The sequence below is a fragment of the Miniopterus schreibersii genome, assembly GCF_964146895.1.
Source record: "Miniopterus schreibersii genome assembly, chromosome: 2".
Taxonomy (NCBI): domain Eukaryota; kingdom Metazoa; phylum Chordata; class Mammalia; order Chiroptera; family Miniopteridae; genus Miniopterus; species Miniopterus schreibersii.
Window position 1 is genome coordinate 148,936,210 of NC_138102.1, and position 13,155 is coordinate 148,949,364.

General features: G+C 38.3%; 1 protein-coding gene across 2 annotated transcripts in view; it reads right to left on the bottom strand.

Moving 5' to 3' along the window:
* The window catches only part of PDZRN4 (PDZ domain containing ring finger 4), a 329,953-nt gene that overhangs the window by 21,859 nt on the left and 294,939 nt on the right, over nt 1-13,155 (bottom strand). For both annotated transcript variants that reach the window (XM_081130017.1, XM_081130018.1), the window contains one exon: nt 580-678. In XM_081130017.1, coding sequence (XP_080986143.1) covers nt 580-678 — 99 coding nt within the window. The remainder of the gene's footprint in view (nt 1-579; nt 679-13,155) is intronic.

Below are 13,155 nucleotides of genomic sequence, written 5' to 3' on the forward strand. Positions count from 1 at the left end.
AAAAAATCACCTATAATGATAAATTTAGCTTCACATTTTTTCAAAGTAATTAACACGAAGGGTGTTACATATTTAAGTACCTCATTTTTTTAAAAAGTAATTATGGGGTTGCGTAAAATGAACTAATAGATGCACACTTTGAATATTCAAATTTATTAATCCTGTCAGCAGAGTGAAATATGTGATTGTTGGAAATATTAAATTTAGAACAATTAGTCAATGCTATTGTTAACAGAACTAACAGAAGACACAGCGGAATGGAAGGACAAATGTTTGCTGATCAAAAACTTTGCTTAACTTCCTGCATACTTATGGGAATCCATTCGAATTTAGACAATGCTACTATTTTTGCTTTTTTTTTTCCTTACTGGGATTCTGTGGCAAAAGCATCCACATAAAACAAGCTGATGATAATTACATTACTTGGGCACCATAATTTACTTTCCTAATTGAAAGTGACAAGCACTGGAACATGGCCAATTCTTCACATTCAGGCTCCCAGGGGTTTTCTCCTGGTGAGTCACTTTACTCCATCCCTCACAGTCCCCGCCCTCTAACCCCCTCCGTGGCCTTTCTTACCTCGCTGACATAAATGCCTGTGTCTTCTTCATCATCCGTCCGGTAGCAGACTGTCAGGCCCAGCTTCTCTTGACTGCTAACACGACACAACTCGACCTCCTGAGGAAAACACACACAACGACATTTATCTCAGGGAGGCATCCCACAGCAAAACGGAGAACTCAGATACTCTGGGTCACCCTGGGACATTTTCATAGTTAGTGCCCAACGTTTGAAATTAAGTTGTTACCCAAATCACCAAAATTTACCTTCGATGTTTATTTCTGCATATTCAAGCCAATGTTTTTGACTTCATTGTAAAGTTGGAAATGTGCATTATTTGCACTAAACTATAAACCTAAAACTCCTTAGAAATCACACAATGAAGTATAAATAAAATATGCATATGTCAATATGATAGAATCAATGAAATATTTGATAATGTCAAAGCAGGTGGCAAAATGTTCATTAAAATATTGAGAGTTGCTGTGTTTTTATTTGTATTTTAATAAAACAAAATACAGTTCAAATAAAAAAGACTATATTAAATTCTGCATTAATTCTTTTTTTGAGTTCTAGACAATAAGCTAATAAGCAAGTATTCTGTGTGGCTCAGGTCAAGGTTTTCTATTATTTGGTAGAAGCTCTCGCCCTGGGGATGAAATGGGTTCATCCAGGTTGAAAGGAGAGATATCAACAGTCGTATGGGCAGAGGCAATGATTCAAAATGCAGCAGTAAAATGAACAAGGAAACACATTTACTAAAACACATGGCTAAGGGGCTTGAACTGTCAGTCCTTAGGTAATGTATATTGAATCTATTTCCTGATTTATGTTCAGCAAAATATTAATAAATTTCAGTGTATTTCATTTCTATATAATGAAATAGACTTATACCACTCTCAGAAGCAGATGGCATTAGGATAAATTACATAATTCCAAGGATTAAAACACAAATTGGTACTCTCCTCAAGGAGAACTTGTTTCTATTGGATGGAGAACATAAGGCCTTTTAGTAAGTAATCAGGTGAGAAAGAACAAAGTAAATTCAAATAGAAAGTGAAGTCTGGGTTAAATTTCTAGAGCTCAGGCTCTGTGGGAATGGCAAATGTGTCTGTCTTGTTTAATGCTCCTTCCCCAGTGTCTAGATCAGGGATTTACTGACGTGGACACTGAGTAAATGCTGCTTGAAGGGTGATTGCTTCGATTTCAAAATCTTTCCTAATGCTTGAAACTTCTTGTAAAACAGTAATTGAGTAGTCTTTCCTCTTTAATTGGAGGTAGTTTTTGTGTGTGTGTACGTGTGTGTGTGAATGACAATATTTTGAAGTTTGATATTAATAAAGTATCCATTTAACTGTGTATAATCTGAAATAATTACCAGGACTAAATAAAGAAAAATTTGCTTTACTTTAAACAAGAGGTCAGGTCCCAGTGTACTCCCTTATATTTGATGAAGTACCCTCCTTTCTGATTTTGCATTTCAGTGAAGTCTTTGTCTTTGAATAATAACCATTTATTTTAATGACATGCTATAAACCATAGGTAAATCCCTAGCAAGGGTAGACTATCATAAGCTCCAGTGACCAATAATTTCACAGCTAATATGAAATCAAATAAAATTTAAATCTTCTCTCTTGAGACATGTGGTGCAAATTGGTGAAATACATGAAACAATACAGAATTGTTTCTAACTGGTGGGCAAAGATACTCTAAATGACATTGCAGTGGTCAAAAGGGGCATGGCATATGCTGGACAATAAAAAAAGCTGAAAAGTCTTTTCACCGAAAGGAAGAATTGGGAAAAGTGACATGATTTGGCACCAGGCGCAAAAAGTAATGCCGAGCAAGGATATTTTCACAACTGGCAATAATTAATGCCTCCAGAGGGAAAGACTACTTGACTAAAACTGTAACATTAGGAAGGAATTACAGCAACAAAAGAGCTTCAATTACAGCAGAGAAGTGCACAGTTAGGGAGTAAAGCAGCTTGTGGTTCCTTAGAGGCCTGCAAGGAAACCTAAACACTCCATAAAGAACTGAGACTGGGACCTTACAATTCAAGCAAATGAAAAGCCTCAGTCAAAGCTGAAATCCATTGACTTTCAATGTCCTTCCAATAGCACAGGAGAAACTCCCTTCCCTGTGGGAAGACGTTTCCAGAGGGGAGCATTCCTTTCCTGAGTGTTTTCTCTACTTTCTCAATGGTGTGCTCTGTCTGGCTTGGTGTTTGTTTAGAAGATGCATATCAAAATATTTTGCAAAACAATGGAACCAATATATTAAAACAAAAAGGGCAGAAGCTACCTGTGAGACTTCAATACCACAAATAAAAGCATTTACCCATGAATCATAGGGGAAAGAAGACGAAGACCCTAAGGTCAAAATCACTTTTCAATATTGTCATCGGATTGGACCTAAGCCAATGGGTGAAACAGGTCTCAGTTACCTACAATATCTTTGTTTTTAACATCTCCCCCCCTTTTTTAATTTTATTTAAAATATTACAAATGTCCTTTTATCTCCCCAATGACCCATTCTACCCCGTCTCACCCCCGTCCTCAGTCCCTCTCCACACCATTGTCCGTGTCCTTGGGTTGTGCATATATGAATATAAATTCTTTGGTTACTCTCTCCCCCTCCACCCACCAGCCCTCCTCCCTCCCTCTGACATCTCCCTTTGAAAGACACTCAGCACCCTCATATTTCCTTTGAGCTTCCTGAAGTTCTTAAGGGCTTCTTATCTAGGTAGCCAGTGGTGTTTTAGGTTTGCCACCTTGCCTGTCTCCAAAAAAAATCTGGCATTTAGTGTGGTGGTTTTCCATTTTCTCAATAGTAGCCCTTGAGTCATAAAGATCACTGATAAATACATATTTCTTAAATTAATCATTAAAATTACTTAAAATGTGGCCCATCCAGGGCTCAGTACATACTAATAAAGACGGAAAACACCAAGCTTTAGTTCAAAAGACGAACTTTCTGGTCTCGAGATTCCAGGCTCAGAAGGAGACTCAGGTGAGATTCCCCAGGCACCACAGACCCCCTAACCCGTCCTGGGTGTGGACTCGCATTTCTTTCTTTGGTTGAGAATGCCTCAGACGCTACATATTTCATATCAGTACCCAAGCATACACTTTAGAATCCTTTTAATTCTATGAGAAAATAACTTATAAGCAGCTACCTGCGGAGCATTTTGTTTGTAGGAGGCAAGGGTGGCGTGTCAGGCCTGCTTCTGGGAGAGGCAGCCTCGGGCTCCGGCTCATTTAGCATTCCCTGTGCGCCCAGCCGAAACCACCTCAGGTAACAGAACCCTTTCCCTAACAATGTTCCTGACTCTCCCTCTGTCACTCGGAAGCTGTTTGATGAAAAACATAAAAGGGAAATGCTACCCCTGTACCTTTTCTCCAAGCAGACAATTCAGGGGCATATGCAAAGCCAAGCCAAGGCCACCTGGCTAGCCCTGCTCCCCGCCCATGTCATTCGTGGCTGCCCTGGAAGGGTCGCTTCATAGATCTGGGGAAACTACATTCATTTTGGCTTCAATGTGCTTTAAGATGCTATGTTCTGGGAATATGCACAAAGTCCCTTAAAAGGGTCAAATCATGGTGCCCAGCCTGCATGGCTCAGTGGTTGAGCATCAACCTAGGAGCCAAGAGGTCACTGTTGGATTCTTGGTCGGGGCACAGGCCCGGGTTGCGGGCTCCATCCCCTCCTGGGTGGGGGGCGTGCAGGAGGCAGCCGATCAATGTTTCTATCTCTCTATCCCTCTCCCTTCTTCTCTCTCTAAAAATCAATAAAAACATATTTTAAAAAAATCAAATAATGATATCTAATCCTGTAAGAAATTATGTGGAGATTGAGGGTGGAGTATGAGATTCAAGTTAGTAAAGCTTGCTGTGAATCATCTTTTTAATCTTAGAATGACTAGAGTGGGGATTTTGCATAAATCGGTTATATTACAGTGCTGGGAAATTTTATATTGTTTTTGTGATTGGGGAGAAACAAGGAACTTAAAAAGAAAGAGAGCTACACTTCTGCTTTCTAGATAGTACTCTCTTGTTGGAGGAAGAACTGAGGCTTGAAGATGCCTGCGGGCCAAGGCTTTTCAAGAAAATTGTTTCCAAACACTGAAGAGCTCTGAGGTCCATACCACATGTCAAGATTTTACCCTGAGGGAGAAAATTCAGAGGCTGCGGGAACTACTGAAATCTGGAGAAGAGCCAGAGCTAGACAGGACGGTCACTGATGTTCACTGGCAGTCACGGGAGCAAGGGGTCTGTTGTTTCCAAATCTTTCCTTTTATTTCATTTGTTTTGTTGGTTTTTATTACTCAGACAACATACGTACTACTATGCAAGTTTAATATTAATTGTGTATCATTGTTTTACATTTTGTATTGTTGATTAGTAGCTAGAGAAACACCACCTTTAGATGTTTCGACAAAACATTTATTTAAAAAATGAATTAAGTGGAAAATATGAAAATTTTAATCCCCACAGGGAAGAGAAGCCTAGATACTCTACGGCAGCAATTTTCAACCTTTTTCATCTCATGGCACACCTAAACTAATTACTAAAGTTCTGCCGTACTCCAAAAGATAGTATATTTTTTCCCTATCTGACAAAAAATACACACCCAGGTACAATTCTGATTCATTCACACCAGACAACTATTGTTGTGTTCGCTGTTGTCATTCTTTATTTGACAATCTAAGGGAAAAGAGGTCAGTGCCCCTGACTAAATAGTCAGGCATTGCATGTTGTAAAAATGTTTTGTGGCACACCTGTGTGCCTTTTGCAGCACACCAGTTGAACATCACTACTCTACTGTGAAGATATTGCTTCAATGTCATTATCTTCTGGATAGTGAAAACCAGGTATAATACTTAGTAAGAAATAAATGATAAAACTCCTGGAATACCCAAATGGCTATTACAACACTTCAGGCCATACACCCTAACTCCAAACACCCATAACAAGTTGCTGCAACTAGTAACTAAGTCACATTTCATAGAGACATTAGAGTGAAAGCAACAGCAGTGTGGCCAGTGTCTTTACACTAACACCCCTAACCCCAACCCCCATTTCAATGACTTCTTTTTCAATGATATTGTTGTGAAATGTGGGCAGTGTTGAACCCCAAATTTCCTGCTCTTAGAGACTTTCTGGATTCTTTGGAGAATAAAACTGTCAGATTTTTTTTTTAGACATAGGTGTCTGCTTCTCTTTGAATTGCCTCAGGAAGCCATAAATTACCCATTTAGAATGAATTTTATACCTTAACAAAAAAGAAATAGTAATTTATTGGGGGAGGGACTGGATTCATGATGTCAGTAATCGATAATCAATGTCATGAATTCTGGACCAGGAATAGAAAGAGGAAACTTAAAATCCAGATGAGTGTGAGAAATGGTACACATTTTGTATAGTTATTTCTGCTGTGCCGACTAGAGACTCAGGCTAACTGCATGGATATCTGCCCTTTACTGGGCTTTCATCCAGTCCTGCTCCATCTAAATAAAAAAAACAAGAGCATGGGAGGAAACAATGGAAACATTTCTGTTTACATCAGATAGGTAGGTGTTGTGGGTTTTTTTTCTATTTTGGTTATGTGTCTTTTGAGAAAACTGCAGTTGCTTTTAGGTATTAGGATCATGTGGTTTATCTTTGTAGGAATCCAGAAATCCAGGGTTTTTCATATTTGACTGCTGAGTTTTGAACAAACATTAAAATGACCATTTGTTAGCTTACTAATGGTATTGCTAAATATCCACAGTCATTTGTGGCTGGATTTTGTGATTTATATATTAGCTCTTGGGGTGGGGCTGGGGGGTCGTCCCATCAAAATAATTCAACATGCCATAAGCAATGCGTAGATTAGACTATTTATAAAATGTTATTTCCACAGTTGCTTTACTTTTATAACATCTACTTTAAGCACTTTACTCTCTGATCAGCTCAGATACTTTCACATTCTCACGTTTAGCTCTTTCATTAGACCTTAAACCTAACGACCCTCCTACTTTTCACTATCCATCATCCCTCATGCTCTCTCCTTGCCCAGCTTGGAATCTACAGTTGCTCATAATAATCTGGTATAAAAATCCACAACTCGCTTGTTCTCTGCCTCCACTGTATCATTGAGCAAGAGGCCTATCAATCGTGGTCAAGTCCAGCTATTCACTTCCTATATCCCTACCTGAGCGGCTGTGTAGTCCTGGAGGAAAACATTCAACCATGCTGGTCACACTGACTGCTTTCACTGTAAATTCGTTACCATAGTTCTCAAATGGGCCACCATTGCTGCCTCACAATCACAATATGCTTCCCTTATCAGGTTGTACCTCTTTTATCAAATGTCCTACAGACCCTGCCCACTCTCACAGATAACCTCACCTCATAGTTTATTGGACACTGGTAGATAATTACCACCTCAACTTTCCACTCTCCCAGGCTGGTATTTCCCAACCCTTTCCTCTGCTACAGTGCCCTCTCTCCACTCTCAGCTAATCACCTTGACCCATGCTTCACGGAGAAAAAGAAGCACTGAAATTGAACCTATTTCATCTTCCCTCCACTCAGAGCATCAATCTAAATTCATCTTTAACCACCTTCTAGTCTGTCCCTCTATTATAATGAAAGAAAAATACCCAATTCTATCACAAGCCAAGGCCTCCCCTCATGCTCGAGCATTCCTTTTTTTTATTTTTCAAGAGTTTTTCTCATGGAATTATTCCTTCCCTTTCTCTCATGTTATCAGTTTCTCTTTCCTTGTTAGATAATTTTCATTGCTATCCACCCCTCCCCAGAAAAGCATTAATAAACCCACATGGGGTGGGCCAGGGGGAAGCCCAATAGGGATGGTGATCAGCTTTAGGTTGGGGTTGCTGGAAGAACCTAATAAAAGAGCCTTGGAAGAGATAATGAAATTGACCTTGGTGTTCACCCAAACCAAATTTCCAAGCAGAGAACACTCTCCATGCAAGGACACAGAGATAGGAAACAGCATGTTATGTTAGAAAAGCTTTAGTAGTTAATGAGTATGAAGCCAAGGGTTTAAGATTTGGGTAGATGAGATGGCATGGGGGAAGATAAAACTGGAGAGGTAAACAAGGGCCATACCATGGAAAGGTGGTCACAACATATTTATTCACAAATTCAGACTCTCAGCAAAAGGAAAAGAGGTGTCATTGTAAAGAAAATACAGTGTGATTTACAGTTCGGAAAGATGGCTTCAGCAGAAGCACAGTGACCTTCCTGATTTTTATATTATTCTTTAATTCTCACCTGGGATGGGGCGCTGGAGGGGTTCCAGAAGAGTGTGCTGGGTGGCAAAATCATTGCTTGAAATGAGAGAAGCTGATAGAAGCATGTTATGTAGGTAGGGTGAGTGGAGACAAGAACAAGGTTGAGGAGTTGATGTTTGCCGTAATGTAAACTGAATCAGGGTGGTGATCCCAGGGCTCTAGGGGAGAAGGGCTTGAATGGAAAACTTTCTTAGTATTCTTTCAACCCTTCACGTCTACAGCAGATTTAAAAAGAAGAAATGGTACACCGAACTTTTACATGAAAGTCCGGCCCGTTCTCTGAGAGGCTCAAACGTCTATTGTCACTTTGATGGTACTGCTTTTCACTGGGTCCTGCTGGCTATTGTGTCTCCCCTCCTGGCGTCTGTAAACTGTCTTTTCTTTGAATTACAGAAAATAGCTTTTTCAAAAGAAAGTGTTAACCGAATTTCTTTGAGATTAGCTATGTGCTGTCCACAAAATAAACAATCAAAAGGACAGGGTGTGCCTTTGTGCCTTGGAAGTCCCTGATTCAATGACTGCACTTCCAGGTGACATTCATCGTCATGCTTTGAGCTGGCTGTGTTTTCCGTGAAGAAGATACCCTCTACTTTTGGGATGCTGTTTTCAAGTAAAAACAAACAAACAAAAACTCCATTATTTTGAAGAGGCAGTCATTTAATTGAGAAAGGCAAAATATCTTTTACCTAATACAGTATGAGGATCTATATAGACAATCTATAGGTACCCTGGGTGGCAAAATCAGCACTGCAGAGGAATAACAGCAAAATCGAAACTTGAACAAAATGATCCTCAGCCTTGGCCGAGTAGCTCAGTTGACTGGAACATCATCCTGATACGCCAAGGTTGTGGGTTCATTCCCCGGTAAGGGAACATACAAGAAGCAACCAATGAGTGCATAAGTAAGCAGAACAACAAATCTCTCTCTCCCTCCCTCTTCCTTCCTTTCTCTCTCTAATATTAAAAAAAAAATCTCAAGAATACCTTCAAGGGAATTTAGTAAAGTAGGATTGAAATAGGTTATAAATATCGACTTTGGGTGACAGCTATGGTGGTAAGGGTTATCATTACTTTATCTAATGGGAAACAGTGTCATCGGCAGCCAATATTTTGGAATACTGGAAGTCCTGTTAAATATTTGGCAAAGAAGTTGAGACACTGTTTACACCTTGAGATGTAGGATATATGGGTAGGGAAAAAGTGGCAAAAAAGGCAGAATGAAGAGGCAGGGCTGCAGTCTAATATAAACCCAAGGAGTATATTTAGGTTTGATAGGACTAAAAGGCTGCTCCAAAGGGCACAGAGAGATATTTATAGCAGATTTGGGCTAAAATTTAATGAGAGAAAAGAATGAGGGGCATGTTAACAAAAACTACTTTTTGAAATTGAATGGAGATATTAATCTTAATTTATCAGATAACACTCCATTTATTATGCTTCGTGTTGGGTCAATATGTTTATATGCAATGGAATTTTTTTTGAAAAATAGTATAAATCCACTATTTTCTCCCTAGTGGGTCAGATTAAATGTAGAAGTTACACAGAAAGGTCACTGTAAAGCATTACATAGAATAAATCTGTGTTCCTGGAAGTGGATCACAAGAAGAAGTCTTTCACATTATTATATTTTAAACTCAATATTTAAGACATTGGTTGAAAATGTAATCGAATAATTATTTAAAATTTTTTCTTACTATGAAAATCTATAATACTGTCTGCCTTCCTATGGTCATCCAAAAATACGGTACTGTGTTCTAGCATCTGATGGTCAGTAAGAGTCTTGATCCACAGGTTCATTATTAAAAGATGCTGGTCTTTCACATCTCCAGATTGGTACCACAGTGTAAAATAAGAAATTTCTTTGTAAATACACAGTGATTAATTGTAGGTAACTGGCTGATTCTGAATTCATGCACTATTCCATATTTGGTAGGTTCTACATTTTGCCACAGGCCATGATCCCAAATTGTCTAAAGAATTCATTTGACAGCACAGATTCGAGATCTTTCCTTTTCTGTCTCTCCTTTTTGGCGCTTGCTCTCCTAGTTCCTTTTTAATGCCAGTCTATTATGATACATGAAATGCACTGCATCCTTATTGCACTGGCAATGAAATTCTAATAGCATGCATTAAAACCAATTAGTAGACCTGAACATCTCCTGATCTGATGAATGAGAAAGGAGGGTCTACATTTGTCTATTTCAGATATTAGACATTGAATTCCAGACTGGGAGACGCCCGAGTTGATGTTGACACAACAGAAATTTGTCAGTCTGCCTCAGAACTTCTCTTTATTAGAAAACCATTCAGGAACTTTTCCAGCATGTGTTATTAGGGAAACATAAAGGGAAGATTAACAAAGCAGCAAAAGAAGGGGAAATAAATAAACCTGTTGACAAGATGAACTTTATTTCCATCAGCTGGTTATTGGAGCAGGAAATACAGGCTTTTCTAATGAGGTGCTGGGCTTTTATTGCAAGTTTTTTCTAAGCTATTTTATAGTCGGGGCTGGGGAGCTTTTTCTGTGGTCATCATAACACTTTAAACCAGTCAAGGTGCCATAAATGTCATAATAATTGTCCCCAAATGATTTTTTTCCTATTCTTTTTCTTGTTTGTTAAAGTAGCACTTTCATATAATTAAATGTGTTTACATTGCCTCATAGATATTTCTGATCTAACCAAGGAAACTAAACCCTAAAAATAGACCTCTTACAAAATATAACAAAAGGTTATAACATGTGGAAGTAAAAGCTTTGTGTTTTACTCAACATTTTTACCTTTTCTTCAAAACACTCAAAAATATTTGATGAGTTTTTTTAAATCAAGAGAAACATATACTTTTTAAATATGCCTATTCTTACAAAGGAGAAGGTTCATTTGGGGGAGATCGTACCTTCTTAATACTAGAGCAGCTCCCTCACAATGTATATAACATTACTTGAAGGCATAATTACATGTCCACATATTTTCTAAATTTGGTCATAGCTCCTTACCTGTACCCACAGGCTTCATAATTAACAATGGGCTATAATATTCACCACTGATATTATCTTATCATCATTTAAAAAATGCAAAATAAGTGATGGTATAGACTTTTGTGAGCTTGCAAATTTTCATAAGACTATACATATTCCCACATATGTATCGATTTTTGTTCTAGATGGTTTAATTTCCCCAGTGACTGGTGCATAAGTATGTAATTGTATGTTTGCATAATCAGGATGCCAACTTGTGCTATTTTAAAGGAATTTGAGTAACATTTTATGACACTGGATGGATAATTAAATAAAATAAATAATCAGATTAATTTAAACTTATTTATTTATTTAACATATTTATTTATTTAAATGATTTTATGGCTGTTTGCTCAACTACTTTATGTACTGCTGTTTCCTTGGGCCTTTGAAGAAGGCATGTTTCTTTATTTGTTAACGAGATTAGTCTGATCATTTGGGCCACTTGAAAATTAGTTTCAATCATTGCATTATGTATTCTGCAGTCTGGCTTGGTAACTACATACAAAAACATGAATCATCAAAATTAACCTGGCGTGTATCAGCATCCAATCACTACCACATAATTTATAACAGCAAAGTGTCATAAATGTCCTCAATGGCCACAGTATGAGAGTTCTTGAATAAATAAGGGAATATCTAAACAATGGGATTTTATGACTGAAGAACTCTTATAACATGAAAATGGTCATGACAAACACTAAATAATAAAGCAGCACACAACTTTATATAACATATAATCTCTCCCCCTCCCCTTTTTTCGCTCTTATAATCAAAGAAAAAATCTTGGAAGAAAATATGAGTAGTTTGCATCAGTGGCTGTTATGATAATGATAATTCCCTTCTTTTTAAATATATCTCGCCCAGCCAGACGTGGCTCAGCGGTTGAGCGTTGACTTAGGATCCAGGCGATCAGGGTTTGATTCCCGGTCAGGGCACATGCCCGGGTTGCGGGCTCGATCAATGACTCATCATTGATGTTTCTGTCTCTCTCTCTCCCTCTCCTTTCCTCTCTCTGAAATCAATAAAGATATATTTAAAAAATAAATAAATAATAAATAAATAAATAAATAAATATATCTCTTTATGTCCAAACATATTTTCTGTGAACACTTACTTATTCAGAATCAGAAAAATAAGCATTATTTTAAAATACAAATATTAATTATTGAAAAAATTAATAGTAAATGCTACAATTATCGTGAAGCTGCAGATTTCTACTCCTTCCTTTCTACCCGATCATCTTTTTTACTGAAAAACACTGATTAAAAAGCAAGAAGTGAACATAATTGGATCGATTCAATGGAGTGAGAAGAAACTAAACACAAATGTCAAAGAACCACTGTGTGTGAGGAAGAAGCTCCAGTGGTTGTACAGGCATCTCTCACCTAGTGCACGAGCAGCAGAGAAAACTACTTAATAGAATAGGGTCTTTGGAAAACGTGGGGTAGTGGTTTTGAGGCCTCATCTAATAAATAAAGAACAGCATGCAGGCAATGAATTCTCAGTGCCTGGGAGTCTGCAATTTCAAAATGTTGCGTAGTTTTAAAATATTACTTTATCTCTATGTAAAGGAGATACACGTGCTAAACCTCAGTTGTGTTTAAGTCCAAAAGTGCAGCCAAGTGTTACAGGTATGGAGCACCAGTGCCTGAAGTCATGTGTGCTAGTCCTGGGGCCAAATCTCTACACGATGAACAGGTCAGACTTAAGGACTCTTCACAGACCTGATTCCCTTCCCAACCTGGCTAATGATATCACCACTGTGCTCATCAAGCTGGTTTAAGTCTTCAGGATTATCTTGTATTCTCCAACTTTGGCCTTTTACAAATAATTGGTCATTGCCTACAAAATTATTCTTTTTTCCCCTTTCTTTCTATTCCTTCCGATGTTTTCCTAGTTTGGCCCTCATTTTCTCTTCTCTACCTGTTCTAACCCCTGGGAATCCATCTGGAATAGTACTGCTTGGTTAATCTTCCTAAGTCTTTAAACACATTATTCCATGGTCAAGAACATGGCCTGGTTCTGACTGATTACTGAATTAAGTCCAAACTCCTAAAACTGACTCTCCAGGTCCTCTGTAATCTGATCCCAAACAACGTTTCCCCCAACACCTATTCTTCTGCTCCAAGATCTGACGGCCTGGCCAAAGTGGAATAGGAATGATTTCCTGCTCTGCCACACCTTCCTCCTCCTCACAAAAATGTGTGCCACTTCATTTTCTGCCCCAATATAATTCTACCAATACTCAATATCTAATCAACTGAGAACTTCA